This window comes from Grus americana, chromosome 1, assembly GCF_028858705.1.
Source record: "Grus americana isolate bGruAme1 chromosome 1, bGruAme1.mat, whole genome shotgun sequence".
Classification (NCBI taxonomy): domain Eukaryota; kingdom Metazoa; phylum Chordata; class Aves; order Gruiformes; family Gruidae; genus Grus; species Grus americana.
This window is the reverse complement of record NC_072852.1, coordinates 42,517,490-42,544,294: the sequence shown is the minus strand read 5'-3', so window position 1 is coordinate 42,544,294 and position 26,805 is coordinate 42,517,490. Positions and strand designations below refer to the sequence as shown.

The following is a 26,805-nucleotide window of genomic DNA, read 5'->3' as shown; positions in this document are numbered from 1 at the left end:
CTTAACATCTTAAGGGACAGTCTTAACAGTTAAGAATCATTCGTGAGTAACAGTGTTTTTTTAGGAATTAGGAGGCTATAAAGAACAGTCACCACTAGCATCCTGCTAATTTTTTTTGGTTTGTTTTCAGTTATCTCAAGAGTTACCACGGCAAATTTCATTAGACACCAGGGAAATGGGCTTTCTTTCAAATCCTGAAGAAGCAAACCATCTGGAAAATTAGTGGTGAAATGGCTTATCTTCATATTCTACATCTTGAACTGCAGAATGGTAAGAGAAGAGTGAGTAGGTGAACTGATGAAAAAGAGCTGAAGAAACAAGGTGAAAATGAAGGCTGAGCCTGCCGCTGGACTTCTCTGCTTGTATGCTGTTAAATAAAGTTGTTTTTCTTGGCATGCATCATTTTGTCAAGATGTTGTACGACTGTCAGTGATATGTAAACAAAGAGAATTTATTACCCTTCAGATCAGGACTGCAAAGCTCTAAATAAAACCACAGAGTTCCCCAAAGCCCAGTTTGCTACTTTCTAAACACTACCAGTGACCAACCTCTGCTAGTATGTCACATGCATATTTCAGCAGCGACAACACTTGTAAATCCATGTACAAGCAACCTACTCCTTATTTAAGAGAAGTATGCACACAGACCTAAGCAATCTTGAAAGGAATATGCCAGCAGTAAATATCCCATGTAGACCTTAAACTGGAAATGGAAACTGTGAAATGTGCCTCAGCGCAGCATTGCGTGCCGCTCCTTTTGCAGATTGCATTCGCAAACAGTCTCTAATGAGCGTAGGCTGCCTGGTAGTGGCAGCGGTGGCAATTCATTCCCCCAGAGTTCCCACTCTATGCGTAATCAGCAGCAAGATCTCAAGTCGTGTCAAAGAACCCCTTTACCGCGTGATTTCCTGACTCTGGTCTTCGTCACAGAAAGTGTCTCTAGGCGATTGCGTTCCCTTACGGCTAAGTTTCCACTGCATGCTACAAATGTTGCCTTTCATTGCTGTGAGGATCTTTGTAAAGTTACCAGCCCAAACTAAAATCAGCGCAGAGTTATTTTTCTTCAGATCGCTCAAAATCCTAGTTGCATGGAGCAAGAACTGCCCCAGCCAACTCCATGGCATATAGAGTCTGACACATAAATGATAATTAAAGTATTGATATTGCTGGCTGCTTTACTGCAGATGAATTTTAGCCACCCAGGACATCCAAATGTTTATACTAAGTTTATATTTCTTCACATGCCCCTTTGTGTGGAGAATTTAATCAAAAAGATCCTGGAATGGGTCCACTGTGTATATTCTACTATTGATTTTTCGTAAGTAAGCTATGAATGTAAGTTAAAAAATAAATAAATGGGGTTTAGAATCACAAGGAAAAGGATAAAGGTATTTATTTTCTGAATAAATGTTATACCTCTGAAAGAAACATAATTGTTCTCCAAAGCAAAAAGTGCAGCAGACAGACAGTAGCTTTCCCCAGCAAGTTGGGAAGGCAACTTCCAAAGCCTGCTGGATTGCGATGAAGACTCTTGTCCATCTCAGCACGTGGTTCTGAAGATGTATGTGCTTTGGTGGACTGACAGGATTGACACAGGAATTCATTCCTTGGTTCTCCCAAGGTAACAAGGCAAGTCTGGTTCCCTTCTGCTGCTCGCAAGCTCCCTCTCATCTGTAACAAGCTCTTGGATAAAGAAATCTTCAGCAGGATGATGGTCTGTGCAAAACATCGCTAGTATTTGTCATTGTGCTAATTAGTCCTTCCCTGAGTATAAGGATTAGTGTCAGTCCCTAGGGCACACTGGTGATAAAGCTCTAAGAAAATGTTTAAGCTAAATAATTTTGGCAATGCAGATGCTTTTAAATAATAGGAATACATTTGAAATGGTGCTGTATGCGGCTTCAATGCTAATGCTTGCAGTGGCGATAGCTTAGAACATAATCTATGTATTAAATAAATGTGTAAATTGGATTTGGAAATATTCATGGGGACAGAGGGCTGAAGAAGCCTCTTGGGTCTTTCAGTCCAATTCTCTGTTATCACAGACCCAATGTCATATAATCCCTCTCATAAACTTGTGTAATCTTTTTCATATGCTTAAACATGCTTCTCTCAGGATCTAGAGGAGGGACTTGAACTATCTTTCATCTCAGTTCAAGTGTCTGCTTTGAACAGGGCAGGAATGAAATCTGAACGTCACAGTTGTCTGAGTGTCCTAATAACTGTTGTACTGGTGGCTTTTCTCTTTCTTACATTCCCTTTCTCAGTTCAATTGAACTGTCACTTCTGCATCCCTGGAGACAGGGGTAAGTGGAATTTTAATGTATTAAAAACTGCAACTAAGCTACATATAGGTTTTTACCTATCTTTAGGAAAACCTTCAACAAGATTCTGGGCAAGTGGTTGACCAATGCAATTTTTTTTGCACCATGAAGTCAAAAGATAGATAGATCTGAAAAAACAATGTGTATATATGAACTAGTGTTGTCTGGGGTGATGTGCTCAGTTCCTGAGAGTCCGGATAAGCCTAGCTGACTACTGTTGCAATGAATAATTCACTGTCTCTAAATTTAGCTTTGATCTATGTGATTGTGTTGTGAGCTTGAAACATACTCACATACATCATGAGCAGAAGCTTTAACAGCCTTACCCTTCCCCCTTTCATAAAAACGCCCTTCTGACCTCAAACTGTTCTTTAAGTGCATCACATCACTCTTACAGCTGTACCAGTGTTGGGGTGCACAGTTCATCAATTTAGATATCTCAAAGATTTTTTTTAAACCTTGAAAGACTTTTCAGAGGCTCCTGTGAGATCATGGAGGAATTCCAAGGACACTGTCTTGTCTGGCCTAGGAAAAGGTTAAAACTGAGATCCTGGATTCACTTTATATACTATCCAGTGATTTGACTATAGGAAGGCATAAATCTTCCTCTGAAGAGGAACTGTTTTAATTTTATTAGATGGTGTATTTGTTTAATTAAGGTCAGCATTTATCCTATGCTCCCTTCCGCTTTCCTGGCATCTAGCTGATGTGGGGGAGGAAGCCTTCAGCCTCAAAATGAGGCCAGGTTTGGAGGAGAAATAATGTCTTTCATTAGACCAGTAATTTGGTTGGAAAAAGCAGATGAGTTTGTAGGCATGTGTGCCCTTCAGATTCAAATAAAAAAGTCATAGAAACCACACAAGGAGAGTATACTGGCATAAAAATCCTGATGAGGTTGTGAGTGGAAGCAGAAAAGATACCCCAGAGTGGCTGGATCAGAGGACCATGGGACGGTATCAGCATTGGAGCAAGACAAAGTTGCTTTTGGAGATGGGAAACAGGGAGGTGGTTGTGGTTTATGTCAGAGAAGAAGGGCTTGAAGATCCTCCAGAAATGTGGAGGGAGGTAGGAAGATACAGAGATTGAGACTAAGAGGAAAACACGGTTGGCTGAGCAAACTGCCTGGGACAGAGAGCTGGGGGCATCCTGTGAAGTGAAGGCTGAGGCTGGAGGAGGACCCTGGAAGAGGGGAGGTGCATCAGCTCTGAAGAGCTGTGTATGAAAATAAGGAGTGAGTGGAGATACAGGACATGGATATACAAATCAGGTAAGAACAAGCTGCTCAGAAGAGAGGAGGAAAGTTTGGGATACAGCTGTAAACCTCAGGAGTAGAGCTAGGGTTGAGAAAAGGAGTGAAGGACAGGGAAGAGAGAGTACCAGGGCAGGGGCACACTGGAGACCGAAATGCAGAAAGGAGGAAGCTATGGACACATGGCAAAAAAAAATTTGTACTCCCTAGAGGCTTTTCATGTCAGAACCAGGGAGCTTAAGACTGCAAAGTCTCAGCACTGTGTGTTCTAGCATGAGTCAGGTAAACTATGCCTGGTGTTGGCTCCCCTGCCAGTGCAAATGACAGAGAGGTTTTGTCTACTGGATTGCAACTGTGATAGTTCCTGTAAGAAGCCATAGGATAAAGTTTCTGGGTTCATCATTTGCTTTTATGAAATCTAGGTTATTCCAGAAAACCTGCTGCATTGGAAACTCATCATTAGACTACCATACCAAGCAACTAAGATTTAGGCAATGCCATAGTCTAGATAGCCTATTCATTGTGTTTATGCTGTCCCATAACTAAATTGCAATCATGAAACAGGGGTATGAGTTAACGTCAACTGTATTGTATTACTGTGGTGTAGGTATGAAGAATTAAACCAATGCTGCTTAATTAGTATAAGGAAGAAAGAGCTTCCAATCAAGAGAGACCTGGTAATCAGCTGTTTGAAGGCTCTGCATACACTTTTGAATACCTTGGAGATGGCTCCGTCCCTTCAATTTTTAAATAGTTTGGTAATTTCTGTTCCAGCATTTGCAGTAGAAGTCTTATTATGTTGTACAGGAAAAACACAGGCCTGGAACACTTGTAAATAATTCCAGTATATTTTTATTAGATTTGGGATGGCAAAAAAAGGTTATATGGTTTGGTTATAAGGCTTCTCTGGTGAAAGCTAAGATGGGCTCCATTACAAATCTTAATGGATTTCAAGCCTCAAAATCTGAAAGTTTTCTAAATTCACCAATGTAATTTTAAATTAGGCCATCAGACTTGTTTTGAGTGAGAGAAAAAGTAGGCATAAATGAGCCCGAGTGCTTAAGTGAGACAGAAATGATAGGGCTGAAAATGTTTCTGTAATTTTAATGGACATGAGATTTATGTACTAGGCAAACTACAGTATAATAGAATTTTCATGAATTTGTCTTCTTAAGAATTTCTCTCTTTTCTCCATTTGTCTGCATGAGTGTGGAAGTCTATTAATAATAAATAGTATTATACTAAAGTTGGGGTTTTTTGCAGTTTTGACCCATTGAGCCAAATGAAACCTTTTCATGATAAATCAAGTGCAGAAAGAAAGACACTGACTGTGTAGTATTTCAAGTTGCCAGGTCCCAGAGCCCACTCTGCTGTAATGGTGTGAACAGCGGGTAGTCTAGGAAGGGGAAACAAAGCATACAGAGAGGCTAATTTGGCTCAGCATGTAAATTTGGGATTGGCTGAATTGGGTCCTTCAAAATCTGCCTTCTTCAGCCCTCCAGAGAATTTTAGCTTCTTTTTGGAAGATGCTCTCTTAGTAAAAAGAAGCCTCTAAATGTCTGATACCAGACCCAGAATATGGACTGAGAATTCCCTTTTTCTCAGCTTTGCCTTGACTCCAAGAAGAACATCCATTGCAATCTTGCAGCCACCAGAAATATTTGCCTATTTCAGTGCATAGATTTATAGCAATGTTTAATGAATGAGTGGCAGTGGTTTGCTTATCAGGCTGTGTAACCATGCAGACTTTTTCAATAAAGCAAGGTCAAAGTGAGCCTTGCCAATGCTTTTTTTAAAAAATGATTGCTAGAATGTAAATGCCAAGTCTAGTAAAAAAAAAAAAATCAGCAGAGCTGGCTGTAAAACCTAAAACATTGCTAGGATAGTCAGAGCTCAGAAAGATCACAAGTAAAACAAGCTTGATAAATTCAAGTGGGTGGGAAAAGGAAGCTTCTGGAGGCAGCACAATTGCTTTTCAGGCAGTTCTGCTGAGTCTTCAGGAGTGAAAAACAGGCAGTGGGATGTATGTTGTATGTCGGTCTGACGTGTTTGACTTAGCCGCTCAATGGGACAACAAAGTTAGATGATTTTGATTTCCCTAGTGTGAAACCATGCTGATCATTTAGGAAATTAGTAATTTTCTTGGACATAAGGCAACCAGGAATGGAGTACAAGGGAATATTCTGGGCAGCAGATCAGTCCTGTCCTGAGGACCCCCACTGCATGGTGTGGTCCCACCACTGAAGCACACTGTTCCGTCTGGCTTCTATCAGAAACAGTGTGGCCAGCAGGACCAGGGAAGTGATCGTCCACCTGTACTCAGCACTGGTGAGGCTGCACCTTGAGTGCTGTGTTCAGTTTTGGGCCCCTCACTGCAAGAAGGACATTGAGGTGCTGGAGCGTGTCCAAAGAAGGGCAATGAAGCTGGTGAAGGGTCTCGAGCACAAGTCTTATGAGTGGCTGAGGGAACTGTGGTTGTTTGGTCTGGAGAAAAGGAGGCTGAGGGGAGACCTTATTGCTCTCTACAACTACCTGAAAGGAGGTTGTAGCCAGGTGGGGGTTGGTCTCTTCTCCCAAGTAACAAGCAATTAGACAAGAGGAAATGGCCTCAAGTTGTGCCAGGGGAGGTTTAGATTGGATATTAGGAGAAGTTTCTTCACAGAAAGGGCTGTCAGGCACTGGAACAGGCTGCCCAGGGAAGTGGTGGAGTCGCCATCCCTGGAGGTATTTAAAAGATGTGTAGATGTGGTGCTTAGAGACATGGTTTAGTGTTGGACTTGGCAGTGCTAGGTTAACTGTTGGACTTAATGATCTTAAAGGTCTTTTCCAACCAATGATTCTATGATTCTGTGATTCTATGATATTTCCAGTTGCTCAGCAGAGGCAAGGTTTTCCATGCTGAGCAAAAGAACATATGTCTATATCAGGGTAGATTTGTAAATCAGTTTTGAATCCTTTGGGAAGATATATGTCACTCACTTAAATGTAATTAAAATACAGCATAATTTGTAACTCTGGTTTTCTTTATGATCTGCTTTAAAATGTAGATGTGTGTAAGATTTGTTGAGTATCTGGGTTAAACTGGTGTCAGACTGCTGATTTACCTGACAGCTGAGTTACAGCAACTTAATTGTGGACCTGGATTTCTGAATACGAAAAGTGGCATTCATAACCTTTTGATTTGTTCTCCAGTTGGTAATGAAAGACAACTGCTTTGTAAAACTATGACAAATGGGAAAAGAGTGAGCAAGCAAGAGAACATTTGTGTTCCCACTACTATATACAGATGGTAGCCAGTCTAAGCTGTAAATACTATAAATCTATGCATAGCATATTACTTTTAGGCTGTCCTTAAACGGTATATCAATAACAGGATATTGATATATAGATTTTTTCATTCAAATATGACTATGCGCAGAATTGTAACAGCAGAATGTTAATCGTTAAACTGAATGGAAATAATGTTAACGAGAGAGTACAAATGAGGAGGAACTGTACTGGGGATTTGAAAATAGGGACTTATCTTTCACAGGATGAAAACTAAAATATTGACCAGAACTGTACCAACTGTGGCTTCATGTTTAAGAAATTGTAATGGGTAGAGTTTCTTAATTAGGATGCTACAGTTGGGCTGTTAAATCTTTATGTAGACATTTAAAAAAGAGCTAATGCTCACATTCCACCTTACCTCCCAAAAGGAGGATGAGTTACAGATTTTTAGAGACATTATATTGGTCTTTTTTTAGTGACTGATACTTCATGTATCATGTTTTTGTTTTTCCTTTGAAGATACATTTAAAATGCTGTGCCTGTATCCATTCCTTAATCTTTGGAGAGTGATAATGTGAGAGATTATGATTTATGAGTGTTGAAGAAAACTGATAGTATATGTGCCTTGAGTTTGTATTTCAAATGCCAGTAGTTTGGTTAGTAGCTACTGATGGTATTTGAATTCTTACGCAGTATACCCAGATGCAATGCACTGAAAATGTATCACACCATAAAACCATGTGACTTTTCCTTTTTTTTTCCTTTTTTTTTCTGTGAAATGATAATTTTCCAAGGGGAGCTTATAGCCAAGGAAGAATAGAAACTTTGAGGAATAGAGTCATGAAGACACTGATGATCTGTTTGGTGAGATATTTGGGTTTATGTAAAATGAACGTTAATATTTAAATTTCACCCCACAGAACATTAAACCATACAGAAAGGTAAGGTCGTCACAAGAGCTCATTCTGAAATCACATTATGATTTTAGCAGTCTCCTGATAGCCAGATGAAATTAAACAGAGGGAAAAAAATCCGTTCTGTTAAAACCAGAAATGAGGACAATCTGTCAAATCTAAATGCAGAGACAACTCTCTTTAAAGCTGGAAGTGGTATCTAATTCTGTGATTTCATTCCGATGTTAGTTGCTGCTCATTAGAGTGAAGCACGCTATGTAATTTACAAATACAGTTTCTTTTTCTGCTTGCGTAACATCCATAGTCGAGTCATAGTTTCACCAAACACCCAAATCCCTCAAATTTATTGGAATTTTTATGGGATTTTTCTTTAAAGACACTGGTTGTATATGACTAAGCAGCTATAAAACTAGATTAAGAAATCAGCATCGCAAGTTAGTTGTGACTGACTGAAAACAGTATGTGACATTGGCTTTGTTCCCTGTTCGACTGAGTCTCACTCCTATAGAACTAGAGGCATTCCACAAAGTAATGGGGTTTGAATTCCTGGAAGAATAGAAAAAGCTTGTGGAGAATATTACGGGACAAATATATGGAAGATTTACAGGAACAAAGTCTTTTCTTTCCTGAACCTAGAGAGGAAAAAAATCCATATCAGATTATAATGTTTATAATGGGAATATCTAATTTTTATATAACCACTTATAACTGTCTTATTGTAAGAAATAGTGCTGATTAATGAGTCTTAGAGTACATATGAAGAAAAATTGTAAAATACAGTTTTGTAATGAATACCTGTGACTAAATTTTTGCAGTCAACGAGATTGGATGCATTTAATGCATAGATTAGCTTTCCTATGTTGTCAGGAGGAAGAAACTGAATCAGTTCTTTTTTCAGATAATTTATATCATATGCTGAGCTATAAAAGACGAAGCTTAAACTAACAGATGTGAACAAACATCACTGGAAATAACTTTTAAATCTCCAAAGTATGGAAATTTATTTTTGATTTTTTCAAAATGCACGTGATATTAAGAAAAAAAAAAAAAGTTGTTTCCCTTTTAAGTATTTTGTTATCCAACAGAAAAATTACTCTGTTTTGAGGGGTCTGTTTAGCACGAATGCTCTGGTGGGAAGGCAAAGAACTCATGACTCTGGAAATTCTCCCACTCTTGTTTTTGGTCAGGAAAAATTAAGAGTTGGTCAGTAAACTCTTATCTTTTGTAATGAAAGCAAGATTTTGATTTCCATAGCAGACAAGCTGTCAAAGCTGGTTTAAGAAATAAAACACAATCTCTTTTCTGTGCCCATCTCCTTATAGTTGTCTTTTTAGTCTAAGCGTGATGGGGAGGATTATTGGGGTTATTTTCTAAATTGTTTGAATTCCAGCAACATGCATGTATCATATTTCATAATGTGCCTGTGAAGATATTTCTTTAAAGCAACATTGTCATCTTTTTTTCTTTAAAGGCAATTCTGTACCTGCATTAGAGAATATTAAATGTTGTATTTCCAAGGGCTTATTAAATATTCAGTAGTTTTCTTTTTCTGTAGTCAAGTGTGTCAAGGGCAAGCCTTCTAAGTCCTGGAATGAAACTCGGATGAATTAATTGAACCTTAAAAGCTGCTATTGAGTATTCACGTTAGAAAATATACATTACACAGTGAGGGAAGTTGAAGGATGAGGTGTTGAGATCCAGCCCCAGAACAAGCTGTATCCAGACAGGATATAGACTTTCTGGGAAAATACTGAAATGCTGTGAAATATTTTTATTCAAAACTTAACTATGAAACAAGAAGTAAGGGTGACTATGACAGCCAGCAATTAACTGTGCATTAACCTCTTCACTGACTATGACCTTTCCATCTTGGAATACTGAATAATATGTGGAAATAGCCTGTTTTAAGGGTGCAGGATGAACAGACAAAGCACATCTTGAATATGGAGTAGTATGAGTCTGGTTTTATGAATATGAATAACACACCTGACTGCAAGGATCAATTTTTATGTCTGTTGCTGTTTTATTTGTCCTGCGTATAAGCTGATAAACCTTAGAATGACTGAAGTCATGCCCTGGCTACATCACAGGACAACATCAAGTTGTGCAACCAGTCCCATGTCTGGGTTTGTGCTGGAGAGGAAACTTGGACAGACAGGCTAGGTGTGAGCCACAGCATCCTCTGACCAGGTGCCTTTGCCTACTGTGAAATCCAGATACAGCCTACAAGGCTCTTGTCAGGTCACTTGCAGCCACAATTTTTAAAGTGGCCTTAATTTCTGCAAGGCATGTCAGGAGCTATGTGCAAGGTAAAACATGGCATTGGGCGCACAGAAGTTCTGATAATCCACGGACTGCTCAATTTGCAGTCCTAGAATTGGTTGTCATTTTTGAAATTGCTTTAAACTCTGAGCAACTCAGTTCCGCATGGGACACTGAATTCAAAATAGGAATTAAAAAGTTTTCTGCTTCCAACAAGTTATCTGCAGGCATCTGATACTCGCTTTAGATTTATATGCTTCATTAAAAATCAAGTTGTAGATGATTAATCCACTTACATGAACATTAGTAGGACTCAGCAGCAGAGCTTGACTGGTGATCCCATCAACTAGAGAAGGTGGGAGCTGAAATCTGTACCAACGTTGTCTGAAATGTGATGCCGACACACATGAACAAAATTGGGTGCACACTGCCTTCAAAATGTGAGCAGCGGGAATCAGCAGCCTACTGAGAGCTTTAACTACTTAATGAGGAACATTCTGCATGCTGTGTATTACACACTGAACATTTTCGTAACGTTTAACTGCTCTCCTCTGGCAAAAATGGACTGAAATTTTTATTAATTCCATTTGTATTAATTTCAGTTTTGAAAAAGGCTGGTTTGGTGGCCCTGACGTGTCTGTACAACCATTCTCTCACTTAGAAAGGTGTTGTCAGTCGGGAAGAAAAAGAAATCCTAAATGAAGAAGGATAATTTTATCTCATCCATTGAAACAAATAAGAAACAACAATTTTTTTAAAACTTCTAACAAATGAGAAAAGGATCCTGAATTATTTGGATCTTATTTAAAAATTTTTCTTCATTTTTTTTGCCAAAGAATTTCAAGCCATGTGCTTGAGCCACAATCTTTGATTTAAAAAAGAAGGCTGATAAAGTGGTTTTGCTGTATACCAAGGCTGAATTTGTCTTGCAACTAGTCAAAACCTAAGTTTTCAGAACTTCTCACAGTGAAAGGTTGCTAATGATTGAAACAAAAAATTGTCTCTTCCTGTGACCTTTCTGAAATGATGATCAGGCTAACTCCTTTTAGATTTGTGTAAAAAAACCCCCAAAAGTGGTGTGTGGTACCCCAATTATTGTGACATTAGCAAGACTGAGGAAGAGAACTTGGTTGGTCCCATCCATCAGAGAATCTGGGAGTTTGGATCTGTACCGACTTTGTCTGAAATGTGGTCCTTGCCCACATAAACAAAAATGTATATGTTTTTAGAGGCTACAGAATGAGAGAAGATGGAATTAGAATGAAGCAGAAGGATAGCATGAAGTGAGGATAGCACATGACTTAATTTCATTTCTATCGTTACAACTGTTTATGAAAAACATGCTACACATTGCCTATTGTGTAATACAATATTAAGGAAATATCTTTGTTATTGTAAAGTAAAGGATAAAATGTTCCTTCTTGCATTGGCCATTGCATTTTGTTCTTGCATTTTCTCTGAACCCTCCGACTATTTCTATAGGTTATCTTGTCTATGAGGTTTCATTCTGCTAGGTGCTGTGCAAGCTCTGTCCAGAATGTCCTGATCCAAGGAGTTTACAGTTTAAAATAACATGCAACAAGAGTTAATAGTAGTGAGTGTCTTTGCTCAAAATCAGTGATCTATATGCTATTGTGCGCATGGCAAAATGTGCGCATCTTGTTGTTTTACGTTGCTATGAATGGAAATTGTGGGATTATCAAGAAATCTGTCACCAGATTAATAGTTTTTTCTTGCCTTTGTTTGTTCTACCCTCTGAAAGATGATTGTCTTTAGGATAACAGAGTAGGATACTCAGCAGATTTTGGAAATGACTGAATGTCTTTTTCCTTTAGGGATAATAAAGCACTATTGAATGTAGGTGCACAGTTAAAAATTTTGAGCTGCTTTGCCAAGTGCAGAGTGCCAAGTGCACTGTGGCCTTTCACTGTGTCAATGGTGAGCAAAAAAGTAATAAATAGCTTGTCAGGCAGTTCTACCTGTAGTTAATATCTCTTGATATTTGGCATTTTTTTAGAAAGGATCTGAACCAGAATGGACTCTCTTTCTGAAACACAGCCCAGAAACAGGTGCTAATTATTTATATACTATTAGATTCAGTGCACTGTTGAATGTACATTTAATCCTTATTATATCTGAGTTGATGGTAAATTTTAGTTTGACTAGGTTGAATATAATTTTCTGTTCTTTTCAGACAAAAAATGTTCGCAGTTGCCTGAAATCACCAAAGTGTTGCTGTTAGAGGTTGTCCAATATTTTATCTCTTAAAAGTTCCCACCCAGATTGCAAACTACAGTGCTGACTTAGCTTCATTGATCCTCAAACTCCACAAATTTGCTTTTTCCCTCCTTCACTGTGCAGAAAGATGCTGGAGGATGCTCTAGGAGCATCCCAAGGGTCATACTTAGTCCACTGGTGGCTTGGAGTCTGATAAATTCTCTGTCCATGTTGCAGAGAGGTTTTGTAGAGATCTGCTAAGATTAATTCACTTAGGTAATATAAATCTGTTTGTATTTGCTGACTCTGGTTGTCTCACACAAGATTGAGGCTTTTTGGTGTGTGTTGGTGTCAGGTGCCAGGAAGAAATGAGCTATGAACGTGCAGCAGTTTTGTAGTTAAGACAAAGGCAGAAAAACCTGTTCAGTAAAAATCAGCCAGACAGTGTAAGATTGCTTAGTTTGTGACTAGAAGTTCAGAGTGGATGATAAGTGTTCAGTTCAGTCCCTGAGTCAGTCCTTTCAGAAAAGATAACAGATTTAGACTGTTTGTAATTGAGGGGCCTGGTGTAATAACTTTGTTTCATTGATTGAGGAAGAAAAGCCATAAACAAGCTGCAAATCTCTGATATAGGTAGATATATGGGGTTTTTTGATAGATAGATATATCTTGTGAGTCCGAATATAATAAATTTGCCAGGCTTGCATTGCAAATTTAAACTTGTTTCTTAGAATAAAAGCAATTCTCTCTACCGGTTGTAGAGACAACATTTTGTTGTCTAACTAATGTTTTGTGTTAGAAAAATGCAACCATTCAGTATTGTACCAGCCTAAATGAACTCCTGTGGCGCACAATACAAAATCTGTGTGCTAATATTAAATTTGGTGATTGATACCCAAAGTACACAAAATTAATTTTGCTGCAATGTTGCAGCCTGGATTAAAGTGACAGAACAGAGGCATTCTTGCTTATGGCTGCTGTTCTGTCTCCCTTGTAACTAGATTTTTTCAATGAGATTCAAGATTTTGGTGTGATAACATTACCACCATCTTGCTGCCATATTTTCTTTTGCTTCTACCACTGGGCCCCGGACTCAAAGCTGCCTTTTTTCAGTAGGCTGGTTGTAGAGGATATGGAAATTTTTTTTTCTTGCTGGGCTTCTTTAAGATACTCAGTTTCAGGCTGGGGATTAACATTAAAGGAGTGATTCCCTGAGTGATTTATAAGTAATATTAAAGAAAATATAAAATACGTTAAGTTTATTTACTAAAATAAATAATATGAAAAAGGATGAAGAGCCTGCCGCAGGCTCTGATCCCTATCATATATTTTTGCTTTACTAGCAAGTGAAAGTTTAAAATTATAAAAATTCAATGCCAATTGAGTTAGTGATTTGCTGCCATTTTGAAATAAATGTTTCTTTCATGATACCATGCAATGGTAGAATTTCAAGCTGTTAGATATGAAAGGAAGCACACAGGCACTAGATATTTTCAAAAGCCTCTTCAGGCATCTTTTTATCTCTTTGGGCCTCTAAATCCTTCAAAAATCTTCAAGTTTTTAGAAAGTTTTTTCCAGGATAATACTGGCTGTAAAATGTCTATTAAGCTGAAAATCCAGAATAACAAACACATTGATAATATGTTATAAAACCTGGCTCAGGGAGGCATTTAAACACATTGTCTATTCATGCACCACAGCATTGCTGTTGGAGTGCTGCACATGGTGGTAATGTACTGTCACTTAACAGAATTTAACCATTGTAGCAAAGGAACAACTGGCTTCAAAACACCTTTTCATTTGGGGTGTAAGAAAGTTTATCTCCTCTTCCAGCTGTTTGGCTCCGTGTTAATTTTTATAAGATCCTCTCCTGGACATTCTCTTTTCTTCAATGCTTGACTGTGATGACTGATTTGAAGATCAGGCAGTGAATGTTTTTTAAGTCCTTAACAATCCTCTGTGAGGGCTCTCTCCAGGTTATTTATCTGTATTTTATCTATTCATGCTCCTCTACTAGAACTGAATTTGTATTTCCCTATTTGTTCAGATTGTCCTGGATTTGTAACTTTGATAGCAGGATTGTGGATTCTAACCCACTTGCAAAGCTCTGCCACCGCAGTGAGAGAGGTTCTGCTAGGTTTACTCGTAGTCCTGCCTAGGAATATGAGTGATGGATGACTGCAAACATAACAGGCTGTGCAACCAACTCTACCTCTAACATGGAAGGCATTTTCTATCAGTAAATATCTTGTGTTTGTGAATAATTGAAAATCCAAAGGAAACCCGGTGTTTGGATCTGTTCCTAGGACTGTCTTGAGGTGCCCTTCAGGCCTGATGAATTCCTGAACCATAATCTCAAGGCCATTAGGGTCAGCCTTGTTTTCCAGTATGTGAGAGGTGGACAGCCTTAAATCTTGCTGTGGTTGGTGTGTATGGGGGCTGTTTGTAAGGTACCTTGACAACTGAATGGAATTCAGATGATTTAGCACAGATTAAAAAATTTGTTGCCACTTTCCGAATGAGAGGCAGGTTGTCATGGTGTCCATCACTAAGACTTTTCCTGCTCCCAGACTCCTGGCCTACGCGTGAGAGCTGTCTGCTGCACTCCTCTGGCCTAGATGCAAAGTTTTATGCGTATGAATTTGTGAATCATTTGGGGATGAATCAGTAAAAGATTTATAATGATCACTGACATTGTAAGTATTAATGTGAAGAGCTGTGTAGTTCTAATGTCTCTTTCCCCCCTTTTTGTTTCAGTTTATCGCCTTTGCCTCTTTATTCTTCATCCTAGTTTCAATCACAACCTTTTGCCTGGAAACGCATGAGGCTTTCAATACTATTATAAACAAAACTGAGCAGGTTGTCAACGGGACAGAAGCTGTGCTACAGTATGAAATTGAGACAGATCCTGCCCTGACATATGTGGAAGGAGTCTGCGTGGTGTGGTTTACATTTGAATTTTTAGTACGTGTTGTTTTTTCCCCCAACAAACTTGAATTCATCAAAAACCTCTTGAATATCATTGACTTTGTGGCCATCCTACCCTTTTACCTAGAAGTGGGCCTGAGCGGGCTGTCCTCCAAAGCTGCTAAGGACGTGCTTGGTTTCCTCAGGGTGGTAAGGTTCGTGAGGATCCTGCGAATCTTCAAACTCACCCGGCACTTTGTGGGACTCAGGGTGCTGGGCCACACTCTGCGAGCCAGCACCAACGAGTTTTTGCTTCTGATAATATTCCTGGCACTTGGTGTTTTGATATTTGCTACCATGATCTACTACGCAGAGCGGGTGGGAGCCCAGCCTAATGACCCGTCAGCAAGCGAGCACACACAGTTCAAAAATATCCCTATCGGCTTCTGGTGGGCTGTAGTCACCATGACCACCCTGGGATACGGGGATATGTATCCACGGACTTGGTCAGGCATGCTGGTGGGAGCCCTGTGCGCGCTGGCGGGGGTGCTCACCATAGCCATGCCCGTGCCTGTGATTGTTAACAATTTTGGGATGTACTACTCCCTGGCCATGGCAAAGCAGAAACTGCCGAGGAAGCGGAAGAAGCACATCCCTCCTGCTCCTCAAGCCAGCTCGCCCACCTTCTGCAAGACAGACTTGAACATGGCCTGCAATAGCACACAGGGGGACATCTGCCTGGGCAAGGACAACCAGCTGATGGAGCACAACAGATCATCAGGTAGGACCCCACTGGAAATGCATGTCCTCTGAAAACACTTTATAGACCAGTACGTTTGGTAGGGGTCAGAAAGCAGCCAGTCTTTCTGCCAGGAGAAGACATAGCTCCCACCCTTCTCCCCTCCAGTGTTTGCGTGTGTCAGTCTCATAGAGGACAAAATAGGTATAGTGATGTTCCCAAACCTCTATGTAGCTGGTCTATACAGTTTTGCTTGCTCTGTTGAGAATGCTTTCCTGCTGATGATATCAACCTTTTCTTTTGCCTGTTGTTTGTTGCGTTGTATGGATGTTTCTTGTTTTTCTGCATGACTGTGACTATTTGAGCAGCCACCGTGTCCCACCCTGTTGGACTCCATGGTGTTTTGCCTCAGTGTCTGTCTCTTGTGTCAGCTTTGCCTGTGCCACATCGTGGCCTGTTAAGCAAGATCCTACAAAGAAGCAGTCATTTAAAAGGAGCAGGTGCTTTACATCAAAAGCCCAGCACTCAAAGGAAATAAGAAGAAATTCTCTTTCTAGCTTTCTTTCCATTTGGCATTCTGCTTCCCTGGCTAGAAGAACTTCCTTCGTCTGTGTTAGATGAAACATTGCATGATATTTACTATTAATTGAATGATAATAGCATAGCTGATGTAAAGTTTGTCAAGAAAAATGAAAATGACAGCCCCTAGCAACATCATCGTTATTAGTGTTGATTTTTATGATTTATATTACCTTATTTGTTAGAGTTCCAAATGATGGATAAGGAGTATTTTGTGCCAATTGCTGTGAAAATGCATATCAAACGACAGGCTCTGCCCCTCCAAGCCACTGCCCTATATTCCATATCTCTTCAAATTAAAGACTAGATTTTATTTCTCAGTATAATTAAAAAAATTTTTTTAGCAGCAAGGATTTTTTGTTTGTTTCTTGAATGTATTTATTCTTAAGCCAAGCACAATCTGATTACAAAGCTCATATACCAGTCATTAGACTCCTGTTGGAAAACTACTAAAGAATAATAAGAGCAAAACCACCCATGACTGGTGTCATTCAGTAATTGAAATTTATTTTTTAAAAAGAAGAGTCTGGAAAATCGGTCTCTGAACAATATTCGTCTTTGGTCTGTTGCTCTGTTACTGAATAGTATTTATGTTCAAAGAAGCTCGGTTTCAGTCTCCGAGTGAGTGTTCACAAAGTTAACACAGCTTTTTGAACATCCTAAATATATTTAAGAGGATGGAAACCCTTGAAAGGACTCACACTGAGGGTGGAATATAGTTAGTTTTACAGTGCTTTGACTGATACCCACTTTCAGACAACATCTTTAAAGTGTTAATGATAACAGCTTTTTCATGCCATCAGGTCCTACTGAAGGTATTCCAGAATGGAGGAGGCTCAGTGTGATCAGAGCGAAGAGACACTTTTCTGTGTCTGCAGCTTTATTTACAAGGGGTTATAATCCTTGAAGTTAGAGAGAAAGCAGATATGCAAAAAGGACCCATTTTAAAGTGTTAACTTTCTCTTCAGTAGTGCCACTGCTCACATCATGCACTGTAGCTTTATTTCTGGTAGAGGATGCTAGTGGAGTCACTAGGGATTCTGTGCAAAACTTCAAGGCTGAATATAGCCCTTTGCAGTACCAGTTCAGAAAAACACATGCTCAGGTTTAAATGCAAAGGTAAAGCTGAAGTCAATAACGTGCCATTACCTGTTATGTGCTGTACTGAGCAGAGATTTTTTTCTTGAAGTGTGGCCTGAATCTGGAATAGTAGATAATTTTAAAAGAGAGTCCTTTGGGAGTGCCAAATCAGGAGAGGTAAGAGTTTCACTGTTTGACAAAATAAACTACACAGACCAAAGACAGCATCTAATGTTGGGTACTTATGATGACCAGCAGTGCAAGCGTGCTAAGTATAGAAGTGAAAGCTAATTGGAGTATAGAAATGAAAGCTAATTGGTTTTAATGCCAAATGTTGAAAATTTAACCCTTCTGGGGAGAGGTTGTCTTTAAAATATGCTAAACAATATATTCTAAGCAAAAATGACTAACATTGCTATCCTCTTGTTTAGCAAAAAGGATAGCCACAACAGTAATTACTTGTTTGAAATATCCAAGGCTGACTGTACTCTGAAAAGTTACAGTCCATAATAGGCAACTAACTGAGCCTTGATTTGATTATTTCTCATTTCATGTTCGTTTAGTAGAACTTCATGTGAGATTTAAAAGAAGAACAGGAAAGTCAAAAGATCATTTGTTCTTGCATAAAAAATATACTTTCTGCCATTTTGTACTGATTAATGGTGAATTGCAATCTTGTTTTCTTCTAATGATTTACCTTATAACTATTTTTGAGTGATGGGAATATCCGGCATTCAGCATAAGCTCTTTGTGATGTCTCATTTCCTCATTCATTATTGTCTGTAAATGGGCATGGTGCTTTAACCAGTGTTATCAGGTGAAGACAGTGCAGGAAGTGAGCAGCCACTCTCACCTGGTGAAAGGCTCCCTCCCATCAGACGCTCTAGTACCAGAGACAAAAACAGAAGAGGGGGAACATGTTTCCTACTGACAACAGGTGATTACACGTGTGCTACTGATGGAGGGATCAGGAAAGGTATGGATTTCTTTCATTAGATCATAAAAGGTTACTCAGCAATGCGCTTGTGAAAAGCAAGCTTAGAGTAAAATGTTGTGCACAATGCTCTTAGAGGAAAGACTGTACTCACAATGTATCTTTTTTCTTTATTCCTGGTCATTCTTTTCTTGTTTTCCTTTTAGAAACACTCATCTCCTTTAGTCTTCACAAAATGTGCTTGATGTTGGAGCCTCATTTCACTCGTGTCTTCATTTGTCTGTTACCTTTCATGGAAAAGCTTGCAATTCAGACCTTGCTCATCCAACCACTCATCACTCAATACTACCATTTGTCATTCTAAAAGACAAATTAATTATTTAATAACTTTGGTCTGCACTTAATAACTTAGTAAAAATTACAGCTGAATAAATTACACTTAAAAGGTTGAAATGTCAGAAGTAAGCAACGTTTTTGTTCTGAACACAACAAAGCATATCATATGAGATGCTATTTACTTTTCTTTCAAAGAAAAGTTTGAGTTTATAATGCCACAAAATGATTCCTCTTTGTAGCACACCACTAATGCTAAAAGGTGACTGTCAACCCCAACCAGAATTCAACTGCAATAAACAATGTTTGATCTTGCATGGTGCTAAAAATGCCTTTCTAATTATTCAACCTCTTCAAATCTGATTACTCACTGTTCTGTAGGATCGGGTTCCCCAGGCAGAGCTTACAAAACCTTCTGTCATTATATGCATCACCCAGGCGACTGCTGGTGGGGCTATCCCATCGGGCCACAGCTGGCTGTGGCTGGAACCCTAACTTCAGGGCACAGACCCCAAATCAGCAATGCCAGTGGTAGTCGTGCCATTTTCTTAGATAGGAATTGCTTTGGTTTCTTGGCATATGGTATCATTCCAACAGGTTTCACTTTCCTGAGTGCTGATGTGCAGTTTTTCACCTCAGAGTTCATCTGCAGTAGCCATGTGGCACTGGACAAACATTTTGGCTGAGATTTTTCTGTCCTCTTCCCTGTTTTTTTTTTTTTTTTAAACTTGCTTTGTGTACAGGAAACATGGCTGTCACAGCCAGCCATAGACACTAAAGGACTTCTCTTGGGTTATTCTGCAAATGCTCTTTTTACATTTCGAAAGCATGAGCTCAGTAGGTTGAACCTGTGAAGGCAGATATGCAACTAGAGTTCGATGTATGTGGTATTTGTAAAGAGTTTGATTGCTCCTGTGTTTCACATATTCCTGTATATAATGGTTAGATTAAATGGGACTTCATTACAAACATGTTTTTGCACAGATTTAGGACGCTTTCCACTGAGTGTATATCTCTCAATTTCTTCTCAACAACTAGGATTATTTACAATATCTCTAATGGTAAGGGTCCAGTCTTCTGAGGAGGTCAGGAACACCTGAATAAGGCAGATTGCCATGGCATCTTGCAAGATAAGGTTCTTGACTTCTTTTAGAAATGTTAGTATGAACATTTGAGTGCTGTTAACTTGGCAGTAGCCATAATTAGAACAGATCAGAAATAATAAAAGAAGTTACCCATTAGCTACTACAGACACATTCATAAAACAATAAAACATATTTTACATTGAGACCATGTGAACATTTTCATTTAAAAATCTAGATTCAAGAGAAAAATTGTTTCATAGTTTTTACTAGAAAAATGGGGCTTGACTTCAGAACTGACAGTTTGTCAATGAGAAATGTGCTCTTTGGCTCTGATGATAACCTTAGTCTAGGCTGAAATGTTTTAGCCACTGGCTTTGAAGTTTATTTTATACAGAATAGGGAAGTTAGCTCATAAACAGAAAACATCTTCAAGTTTTTGAATACTTGAATTTAATTCACACATCAAGTCTATTACTTTTTCATTTTATTTTTTCCCTTTCTTTCTTTTGGTACATCCTTTTTGTTTGGTTGGTTCTTGGTTGTGTTCAATGATCATTTATTCTGCGCTTTTTTGCATTAGCACCTTATTTCCATCTCTGAGATGACACTGATTTAGAGCTGATCCAAACCCCACTGAAATACCTGGAAAGCACCAATTTTGGATCATGCCTCTATATTCATCTTGTGTATTTGTTTTTCATTTTTTTAGGAGTTCCTGTTTTCTTTATCATCTTCCTCTATCAGTTCTTTGCTTTTATCATTACAAAAGTAGCAGGAAAAATGTTTTTAAAAAATAGTTTCCTAGTTTCTGTGTAAAAAAAAAAAGCTAGCTGATTATTTTGATTTTTTTTTTGGTAAACTTTATGTTTACAGGGGAGGTTAAATATATACACTAGCATTGTGCTTCCCTTCTATTCCCCTTTCAAACATGATTCTTTTTAATCTTTGTAAATACTGATAGAAACTCAGAAACTGGAGGCTGTTTTTGAAACGTATCAGAAGTCTGTGAAGCATCACAGTCTAATCTGCCCTTGCAATCTGGAGATAACATTGTACAAAGTTTTAGCAGACATGAGGTTATACATTTGCTTTAAGTATAGTTTTACAGTATGTAATTCTCAGTAGGTAAGAAATGTGTTAATTGTCATTAGGGGAGAACCTAAGATATAATTTTTCCTGAAGATGCTAACAACTATCTGTTAACTGTTTGTTATCTGGAGATCTGGAATTTGAGCCAGTAACTGTTTGAATAAGAAAAAAAATGTCTGGTGACACCCTGTGTAATATTTAGCTGTATTGTCATTGACATTTTATAGTTTCTGTGGGAAAAGTCTCAGTATTTCACTATAAGCAATTTATACCTGAATGTCTTAACCTGACAAATGCTTAGGCACATACTTGTCTTCAAGGAAATGGGTAGTGCCACTGAAATCAACAGGAGTTCTCATGCTTGCAGTGAAGAATGTATCTCTGTAATTGAGGAGCAAGGTCCTGTCTGGCTTCATCTTCATTGTATTTCCTTTCTGATATCTCTCTCCAGACCGATCAGCTGATCCTTTTCTTCATAAGTGGGATTATTCAGGTGTTATTGAAAATACTTGACTATGAAAATAGTGAGGCAGTGAATAGCAATGCTGTTCCGACGTTTTACAGAATAGCCTCTGCATGGTGAAAACAATCTATGTGTAGCAAAAAGTAGGTAGCTAGAGCTCACAGTGCATGTGAACAGAAATGTCTGCAAGTGCAATGTTCCCTCCAAATTGTGAAGCATTACGTGGTTGCCTCATTTAATCATTAACTATTTACTATTTGCTTATGTGGATGAATACCGTTTATTTCATCTGAGTCAGCTGGAGAATGAGCACAAATATGGTGTGTTAAATTTGCCAGTCAGGAGTCATTTGCAAATGTGTCGACCTCTGCTATCTTATTATACTTTAACATTGGACACAAAGTCTTAGAGTTAATATTTCTGAAGATGGAGCTTCTTTCCCATAGTATCATTCAGTCCTCTTCAGAAGTGATTTACAGATACTGTATGCAATTTTATCTGGGTTCTGTTTTATTTATTTTTAAATAATAATCATCCTTTATTAGGAATTGGGTTTAGCAAAGATTATATACTTCTAACAGTTTTTATAGTCTGTCTCAATGGGGTTTTGGTTATGCTTAGCCAGCGAGCTCACGCAGTAACCCTGTTGGGATCCTTTATCTTCCGCTCTGTGCAACCCTGCTGAAGCCAACAGAGTGGCACTGAGCGCAAGATGGGATGTGGAAGAGCAGGTCAGACCTCTTGTGTGATGGTCTGTTTAATTTTCTGGAAAGAATAGCGGCATTAATTTGTAAATAATTTTATTTATCAATATATTTTGGTAGTAATGTTTCTCAGCATTGAGTTCTTTTGCAGGCAGATTCCCTCTGAGTCCCAGATAGTTCCTTGGATTACATTACATTGTATTGTTTGTCTTTGTCTATTTTTTTTGCTGAATTCAACTGATGTCTGTGCATTTTCTCATACAAGGCTACGAAAAATCTCGAAGCTTAAACAACATAGCTGGCTTGACAGGCAATGCTCTGCGACTGTCTCCAGTAACATCACCCTACAGCTCACCTTGTCCTCTAAGGCGCTCTCGGTCTCCCATCCCTTCCATCTTGTAAACCAGATGGCATCAATCGGCTACATAGTATTAATTCAAATACTGTTTACCACATATGGGAAATAAATGTAGCATTAACCATAGGCTCCACAAATATGGTATAACTCCTGCATGATATAACTGTCAGTAGTAAGAAATGCCACTTGGGTAGCTGAAGATTTAATCTTGGCTTCTAAAGATTACCTAAGGTAGCGCTTCTCCTTTTATCTGCTCTATTGTCCTACTTTCCTGTAGCAATAAAAGGACAGGTAGTGGATGCCGTTGGCCAGTATATTCAACAAATAAGCATATTTTCAGGGAGATTTACTTAAAATAATGTGCTTCCAACTAATTATCGGTCACTCCATTGAACCTCCATTTCTTGTGACTCTAATCCATTCTGAAGATGTCTGGAATCATGTCTTGGTTGCACACAATGTGACTTGGGTCTGCACATTTGCATGGACCATCCTGTCTCCATCACCTGACAAGCAGTGTTGCCAATTGTGGAGACCACAGAGGGCTCTGGATGTGTGTTCTCGCATTGTACCATCCTGCTGAAATGAAAGCACTGATAAACTGGTCTGCATGTGGGATTGTTTTTCTTTGTTTAACCTTTTCCTTTATTTTTTAACAATCTACTTGTTTATAAATGGCTTTATTTTGTGATTAACTTACTTTGGTACTGGATTGCTGTATCAGAGTTCTGAATGTCTCCGGTTGTTTGCACACAGATAACTGCAAAGAGGTTGTCATTACTGGTTACACGCAAGCAGAAGCCAGATCTCTTTCTTAATGGCTTGGGGAAGGCACAAAACATGCAAGAAAGGTAAACGCCATCCAGACTTGCAATTTTAAGCTAGCAAGTGCTGCTTGGTACTGTAGTCATTTCTCTACTCCAGGGTTCTTCAACATTTTCAGAGGCTGAGTACCAAGTAAAATCGAGAAGATTATTGGGGGCTTTTTTGTACCATTGTAAGAGGGTAGTAGTTCTCAAGTCAGGTTTTTGACCAGCCTTATACCTCTGGCTCATGAGCTTCAAAAATTTCTTCAGTCAATGTTTTTTGAGGTGCTTTGTCCTATATGTTGTTTGTCTGTCTGTTTTGCAACCTGTCTACTGTATTCTCCATCTGTCTCCATAAAGCACAGAGATACTGTTAAAATGCCCCCCTCTTTTAAGGTTAACTAAGGACATTTTTCTCCTTTTCTCTTTTTTTCATATGGACTATACTTATGTGTATAGATACAAATATATATATTTTTCAAGTGCAAGTTAGTATCGTCTAGACTAACTCATGTGAGCACTCTGAAGATTTTTTGAGTGGGATTTAGTAGCAGCTTTACAGTACTGACCGGTTGCCTATTGCATCAATCTTCCTCCTAGCAACCAGCATTCATTACAGTTTTGAAACTGTATCTCCTCTAGCGGCTTTTTCATTCAATATTAACTTCTGTTTATGCAACAGGACAAATGCAATGGCGATTTTACATTCTGGGCTGGTGAGGAAAAATTACCCTAAACTATAGAGTTTTAGAACTACATGGGGAAGACCGTAACAACCCAAATCTTAAGAGATCCTTGAGATTGTTGAATAATCCCTGATTGTCATGTTTTATTTTTTGGTAGGAAAAGAAATATAACTTATTGTTGACCATGTAACATGTTCTTCTGTATATAGCCTAACCCAGTAGCATGATCTGCATGTCAGAATTCTTGTACAATAATGTATTTATCAAAATACACATTTCTGATATTTAGAGATGTACATTGATTTAGTTTTGGTAAAACATTGTCAATAGAGAGATAATTGCAAACAGCTTTTAGCAAAGGAATTAATATAATATCTGGTGCTGCTGTTATATTAACTACAGTGTTGTACAGAATTTATCATGGATTTTTGACTGCTGAAAAAGGGACAATGGAATTTAGCCATACCAAGGACTGTACTGGAAAGAGACTGCTGCTGCTGAATGGGCCCTGATAAACAACTCACGCCTTGAGGAGGTCACTGAGACTTTACAAGGGAAGTAGAGCTTGTTAAAGAAGATTAAAGACTGCTCATAATTACTGCTGCCAGAGGAAGGGGTGACTAGTCACTGTTGATGAATCAGCTGTAAATAAAACTTGTGTGCATGGAATATCAGTTTTAATCTATATCAAGGAAAGCTGAATTCAAGTCATCATTGCTAAGGCTCCATGCAAAGACCCACACCCCTGTGTGTATTCTTCCTGGTTCCTGCAGTAAGTTGTGCTGTGAATCATACAAAGACACACACTTAATAATGATAGTGATGTAAACTACATCTGTCTTGACTTCTGTCATAATAATGATATATTTTGCAAAGGTCACAAATATGAACAGAGTAGGTTTGCATAAGTCCTTGCTTTCTCGGTTTGCCATGACCTATATTTGTATGAATTCTAGTGTACTTGCCAAGTCTTAAGTTTACTTTTCACTTTGATAACAGAAATGTGACTGCAGACAAACATCACTGACTTTGTTCACAGCACACAGTCTTCCTTCATTGTTACCTCAAACTATAAGTATTATGAGAAATAAAATTCTGGCAGCAAGACTATTTTGGGTTTTTTTTTTTTTTAATTCAGTGTTGCAAACCCAACATCAATAAGTATAAAAGTTGTATTAAAATTATATCCTACAAATGTATATTTTACATAAAAGAGATATTCTTTGATGAGTTACTTTCTGTGATTTTTGTGGTAAATGAATCTAGTCTATTCTATGTTTATGAGGCATTGTAGTGCTACGATGTGGTAATTATGTTCTCTCCATCCTATTCAGTGGGAAATTCTCCAGAATCTGTTTTGTCACCCTGGTGTCCTGATTGTAGGGACCTGTCCCACTTGTGAAACTCTGTATTGTGGAACTTCTGTGAACATGTCAAGGTGCATGCACAATCCTGGTGGAAACCAGTGGAAATGTAATACCTGAATTGGAGAATAAAAGGCAAAAGACCTGGGGAGGAACTTGGAACATATCTTCTGAAGTGGCTCATGCGCTTTCTTTAGCTGTATCGGTCCCTTGCCTGCCACTGGCCATCCCCGTTCTCAAACCAGTTTCCTGGGGTACATGAGGAGCTAATTCAAAGACTAGCATGAGCTGGCTTCTAAAATTTTAAAATCTTCCTTCTTGTTAATGAATTCACGCCTTGTACAGAAGTTGTAATTGGGCTAGACGTTATCAGACTCAAGGCAGTTTTATTGCATCTAGGTGTGAAGTCAACCTAAAAAGAAGGTGGTAAATGGTTGCTTAAAACTCCTAATCCAATACTGTATTTGGGGCAGCCAGTGAAATCCCTGTACAGCTGTGCACATGATCTGAGAGGCTGTTACCGCACTATCTTGGAAAAGGTGCTGGAACTTAAAAGATTCCAGAAAACAGGATCAAGAGGTGTTCAGCTTTTGGAAAATGTGTTATAGTGGCATACCATGAAAGCTCAATGTGCTGAGTTTGGCCAAAGGTTGAAAGTTGACTGGACTGTGACCTGTGAGCAGTACACACATGAAGAAGAGGTGTAGTGGCTCGCAGCCAACTCCAGTCACACAGACCACCAGAGAGAGGTGTCTGGCTTTTCTCAGCGCTCAGGGCTCTGAGGAGCCCCACATGGGATGCAGACAAGGTAGTGCTTTGTATTGGGCAAGACTGTAGAAAACAGCCAACTGGTGTCTGACATCTTCGACTGTCTCTGGATGGTAAGGAGCTTAAGCCTGGATGGACCTCCACCGACACAGGACCTTGAGTCCAGAATATCCTGATTGCAGCTACTTATTTTCCCCCTACAGAACCAAACTCATGTTTAAATGTTTTCCTTTAAAACACACCTGGATGACAAGCTGATGGTGAGTCTGTTAACTATTCATGTGTCTTGGGGCTACAACCCAAATCCGACTGTTCTAAGAGGAAGGATTGGCTTAACCACCAGCCCTCAAAGACTACCTCCCTCCTGTTCTTCCCCAGCTTCTGGGTCCAAGAAGGGGTGAAAGTGGGAGGTAGGCCACCAAGGTTTAACTTTCTCAGAGTGAGGAAGGCTCTGAACCTAGACGTCACTCTTCAGGGTAATGCAGTTCTTCTGTCTCAGATATTATGTGAGGGATGGGCAGCACATTTACATTCGCTTCCTCTTTTGGCTGTCTTTTAAAAATAAGTAGGAATAACGATCCTTCGTAAAAGAGGTCCTCACAGTGTGATGTGCTTATGCAGAGCAGATCTATCTGAGTCCCTAGAGGCCTTCTGCCATGCAAAAGCAAAACTATT

At 38.9% G+C, this 26,805-nt stretch overlaps 1 protein-coding gene across 13 annotated transcripts in view; it reads left to right on the top strand.

Annotated features, from left to right (window-relative positions):
- Positions 1-25,525, top strand: part of KCNC2 (potassium voltage-gated channel subfamily C member 2) — a 113,087-nt gene extending 87,562 nt beyond the window's left edge. For 4 of the 13 annotated variants that reach the window (XM_054812653.1, XM_054812651.1, XM_054812652.1 and 1 more), the window contains exons 3-5: positions 14,993-15,923; positions 18,349-18,516; positions 22,414-24,394. In XM_054812653.1, the coding sequence (XP_054668628.1) occupies positions 14,993-15,923; positions 18,349-18,516; positions 22,414-22,550 (1,236 nt within the window). In that variant the 3' untranslated portion in view covers positions 22,551-24,394. The other 9 variants (XR_008575394.1, XM_054812657.1, XM_054812661.1 and 6 more) reach the window with 9 other exon arrangements.
- The last annotated feature ends 1,280 nt before the right edge of the window (positions 25,526-26,805 follow it).